The sequence below is a fragment of the Lethenteron reissneri genome, chromosome 26 (assembly GCF_015708825.2).
Source record: "Lethenteron reissneri isolate LAM-NWPU_2019-01 chromosome 26, ASM1570882v1, whole genome shotgun sequence".
Taxonomy (NCBI): Eukaryota; Metazoa; Chordata; class Hyperoartia; order Petromyzontiformes; family Petromyzontidae; genus Lethenteron; species Lethenteron reissneri.
This window is the reverse complement of record NC_083804.1, coordinates 16,622,743-16,644,898: the sequence shown is the minus strand read 5'-3', so window position 1 is coordinate 16,644,898 and position 22,156 is coordinate 16,622,743. Positions and strand designations below refer to the sequence as shown.

The 22,156-nt window shown below is 46.5% G+C and overlaps 1 protein-coding gene and 1 long non-coding RNA gene across 2 annotated transcripts; both read right to left on the bottom strand.

The window, feature by feature from the left end:
* Positions 1-2,792: 2,792 nt before the first annotated feature.
* On the bottom strand, positions 2,793-5,400 carry LOC133348091 (uncharacterized). The gene is made up of 3 exons (XR_009755769.1): positions 5,341-5,400; positions 4,988-5,050; positions 2,793-4,703 (listed from the first exon to the last, which is right to left on the bottom strand). It is a non-coding gene; the product is annotated as an uncharacterized LOC133348091 (long non-coding RNA).
* A 7,693-nt stretch (positions 5,401-13,093) lies between these two features.
* LOC133348042 (uncharacterized) lies at positions 13,094-16,176 on the bottom strand. Its single transcript, XM_061560874.1, has 3 exons — positions 16,075-16,176; positions 15,726-15,788; positions 13,094-15,445 (listed from the first exon to the last, which is right to left on the bottom strand). The coding sequence occupies exons 2-3, from the start codon at positions 15,774-15,776 to the stop codon at positions 14,579-14,581; spliced, it is 918 nt and encodes a 305-aa protein (XP_061416858.1). The 5' UTR covers positions 15,777-15,788; positions 16,075-16,176; the 3' UTR covers positions 13,094-14,578.
* Positions 16,177-22,156: the final 5,980 nt, after the last annotated feature.

The following is a 22,156-nucleotide window of genomic DNA, read 5'->3' as shown; positions in this document are numbered from 1 at the left end:
TGGTCGTTCCCGGCTTTTTGCTTACGTTTGCAGTTCGCCGTGCTCTTAATTTCCTTCCCTCTTCAACCTTATATCGACTATTCGCTCCTGTCTGGGTGTGATTCAATTTTGACTTAGGAAGGTTCTGATTGTCATATGCTTCGGGTCGAATTGTATAGAAAGTATTGAAGTATGGAAATAACATTTCATATTGACTTAATAATGGTGATGGTTCAGTAGGCGTAACTTGTGGCCTGGTTTAATTGGAGTGGGTGTGAATATCGATAACTTTAGCCTACCCTGTTGTTAAATTCCGACTTTAACGTTACTTTAATAGCAATACAGAATAATTGAGCTTTTTGTCTTAACTAGGCGAATGCGAACTTCTGGTGACCCCGCAGCCTTGTTGTTCAGCTGGGTCTGCCTCCTTGAGAGATATACACCACTCTTATTCTCGTCTCACTGTGGTCATCCAACCTTCTGCTCTGGGAGTGTTATTCTTACTTTCAGGTCAAAGGCCCCCTCACATCCAGACGCACAGGGTTGTTTACATCAGCTCCCCCCCTGTGCACGTGTTCTAACTAGCTCGGAATCCCTGAACACACAATCAGTGATGATTCCTGGCTTTCTGTGGTTGTGATTTAGACAAAGGCGCCTCTGTTTCTTCCATTGCCTTTGAGTCGACACTGCCCTATTATTTGCCCATGTGCTGAGGTCATAGAATTCGTTTTGACTTCAGTAATATTAACATTCAGTATTGGATTAGCAAATGGGCAATGGTTCATTGATGTAGCTCGCAGCCTGGTCTCCAATTTGAGCGAGCGCGAGGATCGATAATTTAGCCTACTCTGTTGTTGAATTTCGAATTTTGACGTTACTTTAAAACCATGCAGGATGGTTGGGCTTTTTGCCTTAACTATGTCTGGCTGACACTCCCACTGTCTCTGCCGCCTGCAGGGTGACATGTGCCCGTTCATCAGGCCTTATCTTTCCTTGAAGCAAGGTTGCAAATTCTGCCATCCTAGCCCTCCTCCAGTTCATTACTTAACAACACCTGGTGTTTTGCAGTTTGCTGCGCTTTTGGTGTGTTTCATTCATTAAAAAAACAAGTAAAAAGATAATATATAAAAAATATCATCAAATATTATTAATCTCAATTTTGGAAGAAGGGTTAGTATACAACACTCCCCTAATCACATCACTCCATGCAGAGTCTTCGAGATTGGAGTGGTAAGCACAGCACAGTAAATCCAGTAACTCTTTAGAGTGGATATTTATTTTTGTGTATTCGTATATTTGTTTATGCCAATTCCACAGTAAACAAATTTGAAACAAAAAACACATCAATAACACCTAAAAACATGTTATTCAAGAATGTACCAAAATAAGCTATTTTAAATAATGTGATTATCTGACGTTTTTGAAAATCCGGCGCCCCGTTCCTACACCGAAGCCGCCAGATAATTGATCTACTGTATATATATAAAACATTGAATTTTATGAGATAAGCGAGGTTTGTGACAATGTTGTAAATTCTGACAAAATTGTAAAATATTGTTTCATATCGAGTTATGCGTCTGCAGAAAACTCCATACTTTTGGAATAAAACAAAAACACATTTCTAAGCAGTTTTGTTCAAGTGCTACGTATCAAATATGAGAGTAAAAAGTCAAAATAAAGACAATGCTACGCCAGTATAGGGGCAATCGAGAAGAGCCATACGAAAAAGGCATCTTTCAGAATGCATTAATTAAGTCACTGTTTCATGATCATGGTGTATCAGGCAACTTCTGCGATCAAAACTAATTTCTGCGATTATCAGGATATTTTTTAATGGATTTTCCGAATTAACGGTATTTACAAAGTTGGCATCACGAGTTTGAATCACTGTGAGATTTCCAAGTAATTGATTCCGTCTTGGTTTAGATTGTTTTTAATTATTCTAAAGCCTACATACAATATTTATATACGCTTTCAAAAATAATTGCATATTCCAAGGAATTAGTTTTGGCGTATAATAGCACGTTTGTGATATATATTTCGTGTTATATTGTCGACCTTTTAACAATAAAGGAAATCATAAAAAGTACGCTATAGTGAAGTAATTAGTAAAACAAACGGGTTTCCCAATCTGAATATTCTATCCAATTTGGAACTGGTAAAACATATTATACTAATGAAACACTAGACAGATTAAACACACTATATCATTCTGCTCTTCGATTTGCACTGAATGTACCATACATGACCTACCATATTGACCTCGACTTAAAAATCCAATCTCACATCACTTGATGCAAGAAGAAATCTACATTGGGTCCTGTTCATCCGTAAAATCCTGATTAGCAAATCTGCGCTCATACTTATTAACTCAATTTCAAAATTTCGATTAAAAGCTTTCGTGACTGCAGGGATTCATCTTCTTGGTTCTTTCGGTAAAGTCACGTAGAAGGGAAGTAATAAAATAATAAAAATAAAACATAATAAAATAAAATAATTCTCACGACGTTTCGGCCACAACACAAGCAGCCGTCCTCAGGTGAAGACAGAGCTGTCTGAAAGATCAATTTCAAAACCCAAGAAACCTAAGGCATCCATCTAATTGCCTTTTTAACTATCCCAAGAACAAGAATTGGAATAGGTGACAAAGTCTTTGCCGTTGCAGCACCGACGTTTTGGAACCTTGCTTCCTTCCTTAACGTCATGAATCTTCCTTAAATAATTACCTGAAGCAGAATGTTAGGGCTGCTATACAAACAAATTGGCAAATCCTTACTCATGAGAGCCGTGTCGCACTGGCACGGCCACCGTTGCGGTGGTTCTCTTACGTTGACGCGCTTGCCTCTCACAGCTCAGTGGCCAGCGTCGCAGCTTGTGTTACACATAGACATGACATTAACTTGCTAATCTCCCTAATCTCTCCTTAATCTCTACCATTAGCATAGTGCTAATCTCCCATTAACATTTTGCTGTTGTGCGCATGTGCGGCGACGGTAGCTAATTTACTTTGACATGCTAATCTCTCTCCCTAATATCTCTCCCTAATCTCCCCATTAACACAACTGATGTCCTTGCGTGCGGGGATGGGACGCCTTTCCAGTTCGGACTCCGCTTGCATGCCCTTGGGCTGCACCCACCATCAAACATATATAACCCCTTGTTGTAGCAACTCTCTCGCTGTGTTCTTTCTGGTTCAGCAGTTCCACTGCTGGATTTTTTCGCCTGAAGACGATCGCTTGCGTTGCGATCGAAACGCCGTGATGTATTTTGTTATTTTTATTTAATTTTTCTACCTACGTGACTTTACCGAAAGAACTAAAGAGTATGTATGGATAGCTACATTTGAATGTGCAATTTTATTGAGGGACTGTGTGATGTCTTGGTGGGGCCTGGGACTTTTTTTTTGCGACCTTGCCCAAGCTTGCATTTAGTGTTGAAAAATCGGAAGGAATTGATGTACTTATGCAATTGAAACGTATATGCTGATCTTTTTAAACATTTATTGACTTGCTTACCTTTCCTATATGTGTTATAACTATCTGACCCTCGCCTACTGGACATCTGTGAAAAAGGGCTTCATCGCTCATCGGATTCCTCCAGGATAAATATTATTATTCTGATGTTCAAAAGAGCATTTGAACATATGGATTGCACGATGCAGAGGATGTGTTCATAGCCTTGGACAGTTTCATACAGATAACGATACGTAAATTGTCATGACAGGAGGCTTGCGCCACTGATTTTTTTTATTTCGAGAATACCCCCACAATATACAAAACTTGAAGTTCTAAATTATTTCCTTAAAAGCTGCGAATCGTCAAAACATTTGACTCGCTATGATCTGCAGAGTAAAATTGAAACCTTCGCCTCTGAGTATATCAGTTGTAGCCATGGGCGCTCAAAAAGTGCATCTTTCTGCACCAGTAGTTTTATTAGTCTTTAAACATTTATTACTTTCTTTCTTATAAGGTATTTCGTTCAAAACTCCGGTATCCTTTTTGATATTTGCGCAGTGAGGTTTTTTTCGACTTCATACACAATCTCAACAAGGTTGTTTGTAGATTATTTTTTCACAGGTTTCTGAAGGAGTCACGCACTTTACGAAGGGCTTCCAGCACCGTTAAAATGTCTGTTGTTTGGTTTTCCATGTGTTGAATACATTTTGAAAACGCCTGATCCTTTTCATCTAAAACCTCGTTATTATACGGGACGTCGGCCTCGTCGAGGATTCCCCCTCCGAATATGTTCGCGACGGTTATTAAGGTATCACATGTCGCTGATAGGTATGCTGCAACAGTTGTTGATATTTTCGCCATTGTTTCTTCTGCTGCTTCTTTGGCAACGTGTGCATCTCTGTTGCGCCGTTCAGTAACACGCTTGGTTGTCCGATTGTATTCTTTAAGAAGGTTTTCATGAACCACGATGGTTCTGGTCAATGATTGCTTAATGTCAGCTATCTTTGTCTTGAAGAATGTATCTGCCTCTTCTACTGATATTTCATTCTCAGTAACTTTCTCAGCTATGGCGGAAACTAACTTATGTGTTATAGGAATATTATTAATAAGATCGTAAATGCTTATAATACATTTTCTGTAGTTTTTGTCGTTTTTTTGTAATCTTTGACAAATATCTTGCATGTAGATTGAAAGAGGTAACATGTTTCCATAAGAAGCATTGCAGGTGCGGTGAAATATCTGGACTGCTGGTTCCAATTCACACCGCATCTGTAACACAAACAGTATTAAACCGTACATTTCACATCGGCTGAGTAGGTCTACAAGAAACAAAATGACGAAAGCCGAGGTCGACCTGTCTTCATCTCGAAAGTATCCCACGTTATTGCCCGCTTACCTCGTACCACAGTTTTGCTCTAATTGTGTCGGTGGTGATTCCTTTATCAGCATATTTGTTTATGTTAAGAAGACAAATGATAACCAAAACTTTGTGTAAGCGATTTGTTTTCAGAAACAGCGATGGGAGTACTGTAAATACCATTGTGTTTACTTACACTGTTCAATGCATGTTTAAATGCATTTCCAATAGCTTCGTGTGGATCCATGTTTTTCTCTTCCTGTACGATTAAGAGCGAGTTGGTAAATAACAGGCAAGGTGGACAATAACCGGAAGACTGATTTCTATTGCAATTAATAATTAAATTTGTATTGTGCATGCTTTGTATGGGGAGTGACATGCGGGGCAATGTAAATAAGTTTGCGTTTTTTATTGCGTTCGCACTCACGTGAGAAACAAAAATCTATTCCGAACGAATGCATCCGTTTTTTTTTGCGTCCAAGAGTACCCGAATGAATCACGTGTATAGTTTAAACTCGTTTGAGTGTCGAGAGTGTAAGCGTCGCTTACCTTTTTAGCGGTTTGGCAGCAGGAGTCCGTGGCGGTCGTGCGGGCGACAGAAAGAGCTCAGGAGGCACTCAGCGCTGCCGCTCTGTTTATATACCTGGCGTGGTGGTCGCATACGGAGTGAGCGTGCGAATGGGGCGGGTGTGTTTGGAGAGGCATCACGTAGTTTCTGGGTAAAGAGGCACAGTCGGGCTGCTTCCTCTTTGCAGAAATGACGTCAATTCTGAGAACAGAAAGCTGCCTGGTGACACGTTGTTTTTTTGCAGACGTTAAAGGTGTATTGGTACAGAAGAACGCCTCTTAATGACCACCCCTGTTAACGACTAATCGCGGGCCTCCATGGAGCCCAATGTGTAGTGTATAGTAGTGTAGTCTATAGTAGTGTATTGAATAGTAGTGTATAGTAGTGTATCGTGTAGTGTACAGTAGTGTGTTGTGTATAATAGTGTATTGTAAAGTAGTGTAGTGTATGGTGTATTGTAAAGTAGTGTCGTGTATAGTAGTGTAATGGGAACAGAAAGCAGCCTGATGATATGTTGCATGTGCGCAGACGCTAATGTTTTGTCGGGGCGAAGCAAACAACTACTAAAGAGCCGTTAAACGTTACGGATGTGACAGATGCAGTGAAATGACATAGAGCGTATATATAAGCAAGAGTCCAATGTGGAGTTGTTAAAAAAAATGTATTACGGCTATTAGCATAAAAGAAACGGTTGAGATACATTGGCCACGAAGGCGTGGGAAACTTTAAGGGGGAATTTGTGGTGGCCGACGTCTGCCCCACCGCCTTCGCTGGGCAGGTAGGGCGCAACGTTTTCCCCCTCCACTCCCTCCTCCACCGCATCGATCATCTCCCGCCGGGCCTCCGCCGATCGTGTGATCGGCCCTCCCGCACTAGCTCCCTCTCGGAGAGACATAACTCAGCTACTGGCTTGACGCCGTACAGAGTTAGCCCTCACTCACCCGTACGCGCCGCAGCCAACACTAACGCAAAGCCGCGAACGCACCCGCGGGCGATTATCCCTCGGCACGTGCGCCCACGCTGCAGCTCTACGCTCTCTCGTGCACACCGTGTCCCACCCAGTCACACCACACGCAAATCGCAGACACCACACCGATGTTCTGTACTAGCGTTTTATTTGCGGCGCAAATACACACTACCTGGGGGGGGGATATTTTGTGAGACGAGCCTAGCCTAACTCTTCCGACGTAGCCAGTTACCTCGAAGCTGTACTTGTGATGCTGCCGCCACGAAGCCGTTCGGCAGGCGCCCCATCCCCGACCTCGCCACCACCAAGCAACGGAGCCAACCCCTTGTCCCCCTCACCTCACCTCACATGAACACACCCGCACGCATTTCCCTCCCCCCCACAGAGCTCCGAGGGGAGGTCGCCTGGCCGACCTGTTTTTATCCGAGAAACCCTTATCGGGATTAACTCTCACGGTTTCCGGCGATCAGGGAATTGGATGACCTCCCCCGTGCTACGTTGCGCCGCGGCGCTGCGACCGGCCTTAATATGGTGTGGTCGCGGCGTGGGGCATTCGGCCACCGCGGTTGAGGCGCATTTCCCCCCACACACACCCCCACGGGTCGACGAGACAAGCAGGGGAAGGACGGGATAGCATGAGTAGCAGGACCGCAGGGACTCTTGCGCATAGTCACGAAAGGTTGGGATGGTTGCGCTTGAGCGCGCAGGCCCCATTGTTAGGGAGGGTAAGGGATTAATTGAGATTTACGCCGCGCACGCCGCACACTGATTAGCATATCAAAAGCGCCGTGGAGGCGCCGCGGAGCCGCCGTGCGCGTGCAAGAGGTGCGCGAGCCATTGTTTGGAGTTGGCGCCGCGCGGGCAGGACATTGATTGGCGTGTCAGGGGCGCCGCGGAGCCGCCGTGCGCGTGCAGGAGGTGCGCGAGCCATTGTTTGGAGTTGGCGCCGCGCGGGCAGGACATTGATTGGCGTGTCAGGGGCGCCGCGGAGCCGCCGTGCGCGTGCAAGAGGTGCGCGAGCCATTGTTTGGAGTTTGCGCCGCGCGGGCAGGACATTGATTAGCATATCGAAGGCGCACGGTATGTGGGAAGGGGGTAGGGGCCCGAGTCCGGGAATTAGGATAAAAAGGAGCGCAGCAAGGTAGGGAGGCTCTCTCTCTCCTGACTTCTCTTCAAGAGGCACGCGTGCAAGTCGGCTCCCAGCTCTGCCTCCGGACGTCCGCGCGACGTGCCCCGACGGCATAGAGGAAAAGCCACAGGACGACCGAATACTTCGACCCGTGAGTAGCAAGGTGACAGGGTATCGTAAGCAGATAAATCGGAAATAGGTATAAAGGTATCAGCGTAGGCCAGCCTCGTCGACTCACTGATTTAACATCTAGTTCCAGGTAGCGGATAATAAATCATTAATAGCGAAGCGTGGTCTTGCGTGATCTTGTCAAGCAGTGTGAGCGTGTGGGTGCGCTGTGTGCACAGTGGTTCGCCACGTGAGTGAGCGCTGCGCGGAGCTGAGCGCGCGGGTGAGCGTGTGTACACAGTGGTTCTGTAGTGCTGCGGCTCGCCTCGGGGGAGTGCTGCGCAGAGCGGTGCGAGAGTGGGTGTCGCGTGTGTTCACCCCGTGTGTGATACAGGTGCGCGATCATAACGCGAGTATTCAGTGGTGAGTGAGTGCCGCGGGGAGCTGTGTGCGTGAGTGCGCATACGTCCGTTATGGGTCGGATACGGATGCGCATTGGTAACGTGGTTATTCGACGTGGAGGCGAGTGCCGCACCGGGCTATAGACGGGCACACGCTCGCAGTGTGCGAGAGCTGTACGTAGCGGTGTAAAGAGGGGGAGTGTGGCGTTTGATTGATGATGCTGTGTGCACGTATGCTCGCAGCGTGGGAGCGCGGCGCGAGGCTGTAACAGTAGGGGCGTCGCGTTCGAATGTCGGCGAAACCGTAGCGGGGAATAGGGAGGTGGGGTAACATAAACGGAATAGGGGATGCAGGCGGGAGGGACCCCGGGGGCCAACGGCCCCCATATACTCATGGCGTTGCACGGACGCTGTGAGAGTCGGAGGGAGAAGGACGAGAGAAAACTTTACCAATCACTGCCTCGTAGCAGCACTAGCTGGCATTACCCCGGATGCTGCGAGCGGCTCAAAGAGACAGGATGGCAGGGAGTGGGTTTTAACGGCCCAAAGGTTGCAGACAAGAGACCGAAAATTGGCCCGGGCTACTCTTTTTAAAAAGGTCCAGGCTGACGTCGTACTACGCAGCCAATCGTGCTTCACCCACGCCGTCGCGCCTTTGGACCTTCTCTACCGTGGCCTAATCTCCCCACTTCAAAGGGCCAGGATGGCGTTTCTCCCGCGCGACCAAATGTGTGCCTACATGTGGTTACTGCCCCCGTATTACCGTGTCCGTCCTCGAGTGCTGCAGCAGCAGTGCCGGCCACCAATTGTCCCTCGTTGCCCAATGTCTGGAAGGGCGCCCGGCTGGCAAACATACACCCCGCGAGTGTGTATCGGGTTTGGGGCTGAGATGGGGGCAGCAGTGGTGCAGCAATTCTCCTGACCTTACGCTCCTCTTGCTTAATATTCACCCTCAGTCCTCCCCCCAATGATGTAATTCATAGCGGTTGGCCCAGTGAACCTTTTCTGGCTGCGCCCATACAATTTTAAGCCAAATTTAGGGGCACCGCAATGTAACCTGTCCTGCGAGGGTCAGTCAATCTCCTGGCACGGGGAAATCGTGGGACTTCCCTTTTAGGCGCCCTTCGGATTAAAACTCGATGTGCCAGGCAATCCCCCGCCAGGACACTATGAGTGTGCGCTGCGTGTGGGTGTGTGTTCAGTGCAGGGGCTGGGAGGGAGTTGTGGCGCTTGCGGAGTTGCTCCCCGGTCGTGGCACCACAACGCACACGTTGAGTTAATTAACAGCAGGTGGGTCTGTCCACGTAAAGACACAGTGTGATTGGGGGCTTGGGACAAGACTGAAGAAGACGACCAAGGCGGAGTGCTGCTGGGCTGAAAATAAAGACCTACCCTACCCTTGTTGAAACGGACGCCTCTCGGGAAAACTCATTTACACCTTTACCCCACCACACAGAGGTTCATATAGTGGGGGAGAGGGTGGGTACGCCCGCCTCTACCAATACACATGGTCAGCTTAGAAGAGTGGACCAATTACCCTCAAGATCTCCTCTAGTGGAGGCCTTTCCGTCAGCAGTGGCATGAGAAAATAATTGCAGGGCTACATCGTTATCTTTTCAGTGAAAAACAAAGGCAAATGTACCACGTTGTGACGTTCAGTATGCCTGTGGCTGCTTCTGACCAATCAGAGTTGAACGTGCTGTGTTTGTACGTCCGAACGTGGTCATATTCTTCTTAACTCCTGAGCAATAAAATACCAAACTACTTATACAGAAATTCACCATCGATGCACTTCCATCGAATGACTTCATTTATGATAAATAACCAGCAAGTCCTTTTGGAAGTGACTGTCAATCCCTACCAAACAGCAAAACTTGTATTCTTACATAGATCCCTGCCTCTTCATCTTTCTCTTGTCTTCTCTGTACTATCGCAATTAATTTTGATTTATCACGTTGTCTCTGTTTCTCAATTCCCCTGTCCTCTCTCCTCCCTCTAATGTATATTAACCACTTCCCTCCCCTATCTCTCTCCTTGTTTTTCTCTCACACCTCTCACCCTTGCTCTCCTTTTTCTCCTTAATCCCACTTTTCCCATTTCAAACTCTCTCACCTCTACCAACATTTCTAACCACAGATTGTGATGTGAAATACCCACGTCTTCGATAACGATTTTGGTCACAGTTACGGCATTCGCGGATGTGAAGATGTGATCATGTATATTTCCCGAGTGACATGTTGCGCCGCAGACGTGCAGGGTTAAGCTGTGACTGTCGATAATTTCGGCGAGATCACTGTTGATTTTACCACAAGAACCAGTCGGTCGAGGATAGTTCAGGTCACCACAGATGATGTGGTGAGACCGGAAAGCTCGGGAAAGAATTCTGGCGGTCGATAGACGACAGCGACCGTAAGCCCCTTAAATGGTGTTCGTTACTTTCACAAGCAGCAGCTCGAATGTGGTGACAGATAATGAGTCGCTCTGGAATTTCACGCAGATGTCTTCATGGTAAACCAGTATGATCGCACCACTATGTGTGCTGCTGGTGCCAGGCTTTCCGCAACGGTGCTGATGTACAATAGCATATCCGTTCGGTGCAGCCTCATGCTTAATTACGCCCGGTGAGTTGTCATATCCCAAAGTTTTGGTAGTGGCCAATATGTCGAGTCCACAATCGTTGATCAGATCATGGATCAGCACCATTTTGTTAACTATGGAGCGTGCGGTGACCAATCCAAAGTTGAGGAGCCCTGGTCAATGATTTGGCTTGATACCTAACATCAGCAGCAGTATGGCGATGAAGATGCTCTTCTGTGATCATGTGGATGTAGGTCGGAAGAAGAACTGACCAGATCTGCAGCACAACCATGTGCGAGGTATTTCAGCAAGTGATGAATACGGTTGGGGAGGGGTTAGCATTTCCACAGCAGATCGTAGCACATTGCGTGCAGAACTGAAGTAGTTTGACCCAGAAAATCGGCCAATAAGCATTCCCTTTTGCACGTTGTTTGCTGGGCATATCCTACTGGGGAGTCCCACTGCAAAAACGGTGACGTTTGGGTGAGATGGAATTAGTTCGTCGATCCAAGCCAAGATAAGTTTCTGGTATGGTCCCCCATTCTCCAGGGAAGAGGGACGGTGTAACGTTGTGGATGAATGCTGTCGTGCCAGGGTGAGCCCGGGTGGCCAAGGTTACATGAGGTAAAGGGTGGTGAGCAATTATCGGCATGGGGGGAATCCCCCAAACCGCCCATCTCCGGAAGACAAGGCGCCACAGTCTGGCCTTGACTTGGAGGCAGGGCACGAGTTGGCCAGTCAGGTCAAGCCGGTTGGCATGGGGTGAGGGGTAGTTGATGGGGCTTTGCGTGATTGATAGATAGTGAGATCAACAAAAAGTCAGGGCTGATGTAATGATGTTACGGGGTTCTAATTGGGGGACGCTGCACAAGCCAAGTTAATTGACAGAGGCTGTGAGGGCGGGACTAAATGTGAATTTAAGTGCGCACTACCCATGTACGGGTGGAGGGTGTCATTGCCAGAGGGCAAGGGTGGTGGGTGGTCTGGGTTCGCCAGGGCGATGCTGTCGTGGGCAGCTCGGTGGCTGGACTGTTGCGGTGTGGGTCATTGCAAGTGCTGCTGCTGTTCTGATGCCAAGCGGCTGCCCCAAGCGGCTGCCCCGTGTCTGCTGGTGCTCGGAGTCGCTGTGTGCGACGCTGCTGTGCGGGCGTGTCAGTGACCAGGACTGTAGCTGTGTTCAGTTGTTCAAAGCTCTGTTGATAGCGCCAACCTAGTCCCGAGACTTCCACTGTGTTGAGTCGCTCAGAGCGCTCTTGAAAGCGTCAAAGTCCCGAGGCTACCGTTACATTCCCTGGGCTTCTGCTGCGTTGCCTCGTCACCCGGGAGTGGAGCGTGCGGAATGGTTGGTGTGAACCGTCATCGCGGTGTTCTGTGATTGTCGACACGCAGGGTCGCTGTGTTGAGCTGCTGAACGACGGGGTTATGTAGATGTGTGCTGTCAGTTTCGAGAGTTTTGAAGAGTTGGTTATACTTGGTTGTCAATAAATGATTATCCGTCACAGTTGGTTTGTGTCCTTGTGCATAGTGCGTCAATTGTGCAAAACGAACCAAGGCAAAGTTAATACATGCGAAATCTTGTTAAAGAGTCTGTATTCCTGAAAAAATCCACATTGGTGCACTATAAGAAAATAAGTAATATTTAAAAAAACTAATTTTTTTAAACACGCTTTTATAAAATGTACTAGTAATGGAATAACTCCACAACTCAAGGAAGTGGCCCCGAAGCTTGCCATAACGTAATGGATCGTGGCCAATTACAGCCAACGTCAGTTGAGCGTGAACAATTAGACCAAAGCCGAAACATAACATGTAAAAAATAATGTTTAAGAATATATATTTATGATAGAATATAGTATTGTCATCAGTATGACATAAGTATACCAAGTTTGCAGTCGATACCACATTGGGAAGTGGGTTAAAATTGAGTTACAAGATTTGAGGATACGACAACAACAATAACAGACAGTGAATTAAATGAAAGCGTGTAATAAAATAAAGGGAATTGCATGGGAAATAAAATGTATCCCACCTCCTCTGTCTCCCAATAAAGAAATGAGCAACCCTCACTGGGAGGCATTGCTTGGACCAGATAGCTCAGCTCGCGGGACTCTGCCTGATTGGAATGACATGCGTGTGATTTAAATGCAGTGGGTTTTTATGTGCACTCGTGTGTATGTACACTATTGTGTATGGACACTGTACACTCGTGTGTCTTAGGCATCCCATCTTACGGGCGGTATGGCATGATCCACGAGACTAATCTGATCCTCGTCAGACATCCACCACTCTACTCACATTCACCAAGCATCTACTCACCTGACCATCACCACTCAACAATGTGAATAGGTAGAGTCTAGTTTGGCCGATTCATTTGTATTTACACTTAATCAGCCCCACTAAATGCAATTATTGTAATAGTATGGCGATAAATATCACAAACCGTCCTGCGCAGCTGCATTGCCGTGCATGGCCTATAGCAATCAGACCAAGAGTGTCAATATGACAAAGGACGTTACATATACAAGAAACACGTGTATAGTTCTCCAGGCAGGAATTATTTATTTTTTGTCATCGGCTCCAGGACGATTCTTGATAGGGTCATAGCGTGGGTGACTGAGGCTTCACTCTTATTCACATCACACACGTCAATGTCTAACTTTACAGTTTTGAAACACTACCTAGACACCCAACCCTGCACACCAGTAAAATCAAGGCTCTACGCTAATTCTATAGCATACGTACAAAGACTAGTATATATACGGTACAGCATATGCATTCCCCACACTTATATATGGCAAAACCCATAACACGATGTTAAAGTTTTCGATAGTTTTATCTGCTCGTATAATAATTTATAAAACATTAGCATTACCATCAGGTAAGATTTGGATGGAAAATTTGCGGTGAAAATAATTTGTATTCAAATTGTGTCACACTGAAAACAACTATTTTTCTATGACAATACATAGTCCAGACACCTGCAGTGATACTTTCTTGGAAACTTAATGAAATTTAGATGGTACAATGTAGCAGCACATTAATGTCAAAAACAATATCATAAAAAAATACAATACATTTCAATAGGCAGGTTCGTGATACAATGTACATTGACATAAATATTTGAAAATATCGTTAACATGAGTTATGTCAGCAGAAAACCCCATATTTTTGGAAACAAAACGAGAAAATAACATTTTCGAGCAGTTTTTGTGTGTTACATATCAAATATCAGAGTTAAGGGGCAATCGAGAAGAGCCATGGGAAGAATGCATTTTTAAATCCTTCATATTAAGTTCGCTTGCTTGCTTGCGTGCTTGCTTGCTTATGACCGTGCAAACCTTTCGGTCGTTTTTTAACCCACTTCCCGTGATCCAATCGAGCTGACATTTTGCACACAGACTCGTTGTGCGAGACAATTAATGTTCGTGTAAAAATTTAATCCAAAATTTTACACTGTTTCGGAAAAACAAATTAAATATTTAATTACCAATTGTTTAATACTGCAGACAATCATCTGACCCATAGGTGGCAGCCATCTCAAGCCAAAGGACGAGAAGACTCTAGCCGCCACGCATATAAAGGATTTAGAGTGAAAAACTTTGTTTTTACGGGTTATACTTATTCAGCATGCACTGATGAAGTCACCGTTCCATGATCCTGAGTTTCAAACTACTTTTGCAAACAACGTGAGTTTTTGTGGTGACCAAGGTATTTCTTTAATGGATTTTACGAATAATTAACGGTGTTTACAAAGTTTGCATTGAGAGTTTTAATCATTGTGTAATCTTGACATAAATAACTTAATTCGCCTTGCTTATTAAATTATTCTCAAGTGTACAATCAATACTATTCATATACGGTTTCAAAATTATTGTATTATCTGCCAAAATTACTTTTGCCGTACAAAAGCTGTGAATCGTCAAAACACTCGACTCGCTATGATGCGCAGAGAATCGATTTGAAACCTTTCATCTCTGACGAGATCATTTGCAGCCATTGGCGCTCACAGAATGCAGATTTTTGCGCCCGTATCTTTATCAGTCATCTCGTCTTTGCCTGATTTTGTCAAGACTTTCTTTCAAATCGCCGGAAACCTTTTCGATAATTTTGAGTTGATCCTTTACCCCGACTCCAAACTCAATCTTCCTGATTTGTTCGTTCGTAGATTGCGGTTTTGCCAATTGTTTAAAGGAGCTGTTTATTGTATCAAATCCTTTCTGCACCGTTAAAATGTCCTCCGTTTGTTTTACCATGATTTTGACAAATCCTTTAAAGGCCAGATCCATTTCATTCAAAACCATTTTGTTATTTTTCAGTACGAGTGCTTCGCCGAGTACTCCCAATCCAAATCCCACCGTGGCAATTCTCTTCAGGGTAAAAATTGCTGCTAGTGGTGGTGATATCGAAACTGCTGCACCGATTACTGCTGTTGATACTGCCCCCGTTATTGCACCTGCCACGACTACTTTAGCCGCACCTGAAGCGATGCTGTCTTTATTTTCTATAAGACTGTTACGCTTTTCAGTGACACGATCCATTGTATATTTATATGCGTCAAGAAGATGTTCATGATCCGCGATGATTTGGGTCAATGGTTGCTCAATGTCAGCAATTTTGGTCTTGAGGAATGCATCTGCCTCTTCTACTGATATTTTGTTCTTAATAACCTCCTCAACTATGCTGGAAAGTAACCTGTGTGTTATATGGATTTCATTAAGAAGATTGTAACTGCTTGAAATTAAATTTCTGTGTTTTTTATCGTTTTTTTCGAATTCTTGACGAAACCCTTGAATGAAGCTCGATGCAACGGGTAACAAGGATTTTAGAAAATCCTTCATTTTCTTGTAAGAATCATTGCAATATTGGTGAAAACTATTTAAATGTGGTTCCAATTCATACAGCATCTGTAACACAAACAGTATAAAACGTACATTTCACATCGGCTGAGGTCTACAAGAAACAGAATGATGAAAGCCGAGGTCGACCTGTCTTCATCTCTAAACTATCCCACTTTATTGCCCGTTTACTTCGTACGACAGTTTTTCTCTAATTGTCGGTGGCGATTCCTTTATCAGCATATTGGTTTATGTTAAGAAAACTAAAATGATAACCGAAAGATTGTGTAAGCGTTTTGCTTTCAGAAATAGCAATGGGAGCACTGTAAATACCATTGTGTTTACTTACAATTTTCAATGCATGTTTAAATGCATTTTCAATAGCTTCGTGTGGATCCATGTCTTTCTCTTCCTGTAGGATTAAGAGCGAGTTGGTAAATAACAGGCAATGTGGACAGTAAACGGAAGACTGATTTCTATTGCAATTAGTAATTAAATTTGTATGCGCATGGTTTGTATGGGAAGTGGCATGCGGAGCAATGTAAATACGTTTGCGTTTTTATGGCGTTCGCGCTCACGTGAGAAACAAACACATTTTCGACTGAATGCATCGTTTATTTGCGTGCAAGAGCACCAAAATGAATCACATGTATAGTTTAAACTCGTTTGAGTGTCGAGAGAGTGTAAGCGTCGCTTACCTTTTTAGCGGTTTGGCAGCAGGAGTCCGTGGCGGTCGTGCGGGCGACAGAAAGAGCTCAGGAGGCACTCAGCGCTGCCGCTCTGTTTATATACCTGGCGTGGTGGTCGCATACGGAGTGAGCGTGCGAATGGGGCGGGTGTGTTTGGAGAGGCATCACGTAGTTTCTGGGTACAGAGGCACAGTCGGGCTGCTTCCTCTTTGCAGAAATGACGCCAATTCTGAGAACAGAAAGCTGCCTGATGACACGTTGTTTTTTTGCAGACGTTAAAGGTTTATTGGTACAGAAGACGCCTCACAGTGGGCGCCCACACAGTCTCCTGGCGGGGCTTTGCCTGGCACGCCGGGTTTTATTCCGAAGGGTTCCTGCCATCCTGCCTTCTCGAGCCGCTCGCAGCATCTGTGTGATGCCAGCGAGTGCTGCTACGAGGCAGTGATAGGGCAAGGGTGTTTTCGTCCTCTTCCCTCCGACTTTCACAGCGTCCGTGCGACGCCGTGAGTACAGCCACGACGTACGTGATAGGGCATCTGAGTATCAGAGGACTTGATCAGCAGTAGGCAAGGCTCTTCTCGCTAAATATTCCCTCCGGGCAGTGCAGGGTTTGCACCGCGAATAATAGCACAGAGCATCGGTGTGATGTCGGTGAATTGTGTGTGGAAACGCACCGCGAGAGTGAACGCGGAGCTGCAGCACGGGCGCGCGGTAAGGTAATCGCTTGCAGGTGCGAGCGCGTTCGTACCCCCCCCCCCCCCCCATGCATTAGCTGCGGTGTGCACGGGTGTGTGGGTTATCTCCGTGCGGCTGTGAGCCAGCAGCACGAGTATATCCTTCAGGGCTCTAGCGCGGGGGGCCCGGCGGGAGCGAACCGACGCGATGGAGGAGGAAGTGGAAGGGGCGGACGTCACACCTGCCCGTGTTTCACGGGGTGGGGGGCGCTGCCGATAGGCAGCGGCCCCCCTGGAACGCCCTGAGACGAACCCCCCTCTGTTGAGAGAGAGTGCCGTGTGTGTCACAGAGGTCCCTGCTGAAAGGGCCGGGGGCCCGGGGGGCCTCCCAGCGGGCACGGATCCCGCACCCATGGGCTCGACGGGATGCTCTGACCAACCTGGTCGGATCTAAGAGGACGTCGGCTGTGCGTTCCCTGGCCTGGACAAGGAACAGCTGCGACAGGCCCAGCAGCGGGACCCGGACTTGGCGGCAGTGGAGGCGGCCCTGTGGCAGCGAAAAGGTCGCCGTACAGGGACCCTGGAGTGGGTTGTACTCCCGGTTGTGTGTGAAGGATGGGGTGGTGCCGGAACTAGCCGAAGCCAGGAAACCGGGGTGCATCTGTGTTCTCGCCCAGGTGTGGCCCCAGCTGCTACGGCTGGTGCACGACCACCCACTTGGGAGCCACGATGGGGAATGGCGCACCCGGGAGACCCTGCGTCGCCAGTGTCTCTGGCCCAAACTGACGCAAGGCGTGGCCGCCTGGGTACGATAGCTGCGGTGTGCACGGGCGCGCGTTAAGAGATAATCGCCCGCAAATGCGAGCGCGTTCGTACCCCACTGTGTTAGCTGTGGTGTACGCAGGCATGTGGTATAATTTCGTGCGGCTGTGAGCCAGCAGCACGAGTATGTCCCTCAGAGAGGGCCCCTAGCGTGGGGGGCCCGATCACTCGGTCTGCGGGGGCCAGGCGGGAGCTGACCGACGTGGTGGAGGAGGGAGCGGAAAGGGTGGACGTCGCGCCCCACCTGCCTAGCGAGGGCAGTGGGGTGGACGACGGTCCCCACAAGTGTATTGTAGAGTAGTGTCGTGTATCGTAGTGTAGTGGGAACAGAAAGCAGCCTGATGATACGTTGCGTGTGCGCAGATGTTAATGTTTTGTCGCGGCTAAGCGAACAACTACTTAAAGAACCGGTTAAACATTACGGATGAGACAGATGCAGTGAAATGAGATACAGCGTATATTTAAACAAGAGTCAAAGGTGGAGTTGTTAATATATTGTTTTTTTATTACGGCTATTTGCATTAAAAACGGTTTAAAAAACATGTCACTGGTTTACCGCAGACATATAATTGTCGAGCAACCAGTGGCGGAGCCAGGATTTTCAGGTAGGGGGAGCAACTCCTCCAGCAATGAAAAATTATAGGAGTTGTTAGTAAGTAAGGACTTATCCCTTGCTTTTTATTTCACGCGTGTGTGATCGGCATCGCGCTCGCTGAAGGTGTTTGCCTTCAGGGAAGTCGTGTACTGTATACACAACTGCGCACAATTCTATGAGTCACTTATAACTGCTTTGCCATTACTTATTGCCAATTATGGACTCAGACTATTGTCCTATCATCTCATAGAGCCCCTGGCAGTGGGGGTCGCAAAATGCCGTTTTATTACAAATAAACGCCAATTATGGATTTCGATCGGATCATTGGGGGGCATATGGCACACCCCCCCCCCTCTCACTGGCTCCGCCACTGCGAGCAACAAAGTTTTTACCTTTTCAATAAAAAGTTTTTTTTTTACCTTTGTCGGGGACCTTTGTATATCGGAGTTATGGTCGGCGCACACGTTCAGATACAATAGCCGCGAAGGCGTGGGGAACTATAAGGGGGAGATTTCGGGGAACGCATACGTTGAGTTAATTAAGAGCAGGTGGGTCTGTCCACGTAGAGACACGGTGTGATTGGGGGCTTGGGACAAGACTGAAGAAGACGACCAAGGTGGAGTGCAGCTGGGCTGTGTTGGAGAGCCAATGTTGTGACTTAGCTCTCCAACACACCGGTGCGCTGTACTAGTGACGAATTGGCATGTTCTGTTTACCTGACAATTCTTACTAGTTGGCTGTGTCAGGTGGTGGCGGGTTTAACGACACATTTTTTTAATTTACGCGATCTAACCCAAAAAAACCTCTTATGGATGATACTGGTCGCGGAAGCCTACGTGTTCAAGAAACTAAACAATGCAGCGAGTACAGCATTCAGGGAAGCTGGTTTTATTTGTCAAACTTCGTCGGTTTTCAGGCAGGGGGAAATGGAAGAGCAGGTTAAACGTGTTTTGTGAACCTGTCTAATAGATGCGTGTCGTGACTGTAATTAGTTACTGCTGTGTATTGTATTGTCCATGGGCGTCAGATTGCAGTTGGTGCTGGCCCACGTAGAAAGTCGTATATTCAGTAAATTATAAAACGTTGGGTCAACGTCGGCCAACGTTGGCATGTTTACTAGCTAAGCAAAAATATTTTTTGCTGTTGATTTATATACTCGATGTGAGATGACAAGGGATATGTAAACGATGTAATTTGACATAAGCGTACACTTTGTATTTGTGTTCATGTGATTCTTTAATTCTGCTATAATTGTGACTTCCGGTTGTAGTCGACAGATGGCCTTTATTGACTCTACTCTACTTAACAAACGCCTGCAATGTACTTTCAATGGCTTTGTTGCTCGCAGTAGGTACACCCAGCAGGAATGTGTATCCGGATCTCTATGAGTCTCCCCGTGTTTCTCCATCCAATAGCTCCACACAGCAAAGTGCCTCCGTACCACGTTGCGTCTCCCCACGTGTCCCAATGCAGTAACGACACACAAATCAGAAATGTGAGATCCTCACATTCGCAATTTCTTAACTTGGATGGGTTTAAAAAAATCACCATTACTTTTCAGGGGAAAAACATGCCTGACTAAATATCATGAAGTGTACAAATATGCGTATGATTATAAGTTGACATACATTGTCACTCGGAATATATATAAAGATACAAAAACAATAAACATACGTTTTTGTAAAACTTAGTTTGTGCCTATAATAGATATCAGTGTATAATATATTAACAAAATAGCATTTTTGTTGGCATCAAAGTCGCCGTATTGAAATGTCACCTTAAAACCACTGCTGTTTCGCAACGACCCCCGCGCTTAATAAAAAATGCAGAAACTTTGCATTCCTTAACGACGATTTTCACGTCACGCAACGTGACAAACAAACGCCCCTTCTCGTAAAGCAACGCAGGTAACAGGTGTTGTGGGTAATTGTTGGGCAGAAGACGCCGCCACCACTGTGGTTGAGCTGGTACTTCCAGTCAGGGCCCAACAGGGGGCAATAGCGAGTCCGACCTGTGACAAGCAGGACTCGAGGGTCAGGCATCCTGGGGGGGACGGTTGGGAACCGGAGGGGGACACCCCAGGACCCCGGGTGGGGGGCCGGGGCTCAGTGAGGTCAGTGGTCAATAGGCTAGGACCCTGAGGATCCCTCAACCCGACGTCATTCTAAGGGCCGGGTCTGGATGGGCCAGGGTTGTGAATCGCACCTTGGCTGGGTCGAGTCAGCCTCCCCTAGGTCCCACTAGCCGGAGGGCTACAGGAGCAGTTCGCCCCAGTGGCTAGGACACGTTAGCCCGGAGGCTGTACCTCCCTAGGTTGTGAGTGGAAGGGGCCATTACCCCTTCGTGTTAGGGACCTAGTGTTTTTGTTGCTGTTACGTTATATAATAAACGTGTTGCCTCCTACGAAGACTCCGTCTTCATACAAACCCACTACACAGGGATCGTCACACCGGGGAACGGACCTTCCTGCCCACGTCGAGAACAGTTCACCACCTATCAAGTAACCTGACATTTACAAATGTTGCTTTCATGCATGAAAATTCAACACATTCGTGAATAAAATGTCCTTTAAAAAAATCTAAGGCAACCAGGCAGTGAACGGACGCAATTGGGCAAGCTCTGCAGTCCTTCATATATTGTTTTGCCTCACAGCAGGTGTTTTGCTCCATGCGGGAGTGGGGGTGTGAGTACACAGGAATGTCCTGTTTTGAGGGTGAGTTTGGTCACGTGAACAGGAAGTTACGATTTGACAGCCTTTCAACCACGAGGCTGGGGTTCCGCCATTACACAGAGTTCAAGATGGCGGCACACATCGCGTCCCAGTGAAGCCAGCTGTAATTGTCCATTGTGGGGCTTTAAGAAGCATTGTCTGTAAGTTCGTTTATTTTATTATAATACTGGGAATGCTGTTATAATGTTATATTGACCGTTATAATGCTGTAAATGCCTTTATAATGATGTTAAATTGTTATGATAAATACGAGGCCTAGTTAACAACGAAGCCTGCAACTTGCCTTATTGTGAATGTTACTTGTAATCGAATAAGTCAAGTCAAACTTGTACCCAAGTAACTTTATTGCGATCTGGAGAGCAAGGATGACAAAATGTATCATTCATAGTGCAGTGTTATATGTAGTGCTGTACATTTGGGGTGCAGTGTGATAATTGCACGATGTGCCTTTGTTTAACACAGTAGCTTGTTCTCTTGTATAGCTGTTCAGTGCTGTTGTGAGTGCCTGGTCCATCCAGGATCTATTGTTGAGAAACATGTTATCTAGGAAAATGTTGTGATGCTGTAGTGTTCATGCATTGTGTTGATGTTTCTAAGTATTAACAGATGGTGTATCTGTGCTGTGTTTTTCCATCAGTTTTACCTCGTTCAATTAAATAAATTACGTTTGGAGTCAGATTTTCACCCTGGCTTTGAAGGTTTATTGGATGCGAGGATAGCGGTGCAACACAGCACACAGCGAGGCTGAGACAGTAAAAATACACTCTTCTTGAAGCTCCCAGTCAGCCTGCAGCAAGCAAGGAGCTCTCAAGCAGTCAGCTTGCAGCAAGCAAAGGAGCTCTCAGGCAACCGGCTCTGCAACAAATCTACATTAAAAATTGTGTTACAAGCATCGCAGCATGGAAAGCCGCAGTTCAGCAGGGAGAGATGCGGATGAAAGTGAATTATGCAATCCAGGACCTCCCATTCTGCCTCAAGAGGACAAAGGGAGTTCAATGCCCCAAAAACAGGTCAGGCTGACACATCGGGCCTTGGAAAGCTATGATGCTGAGAAGCAGGACCTTGATGCCAGGATACAAAGGACATGGGACCAGGTTGAAGCAGATATATCTGAAGCTTCAAACACCTCAGACAGTGGCCTCAATTCAGCGGCCATACAGCGAGTGAAGGTGAGCAGCTCAAGCTTGATGAAGGTGAAAACAGATGAGGGCATTGAGGGAGTGCACACGCAAGAGAACTTCCTTGAAGTGGTGTATTCCGCAAATATGC

Excerpts from the sequence above, each read along its gene's own strand:
- LOC133348042 (XM_061560874.1), bottom strand. The coding sequence starts at position 15,776 with ATGGATCCACACGAAGCTATTGAAAATGCATTTAAACATGCATTGAAA. Across the intron at positions 15,446-15,725 it reads TTAAACATGCATTGAAAATT|ATGCTGTATGAATTGGAACC; the intron begins GTAAGTAAACAC and ends TTTGTGTTACAG.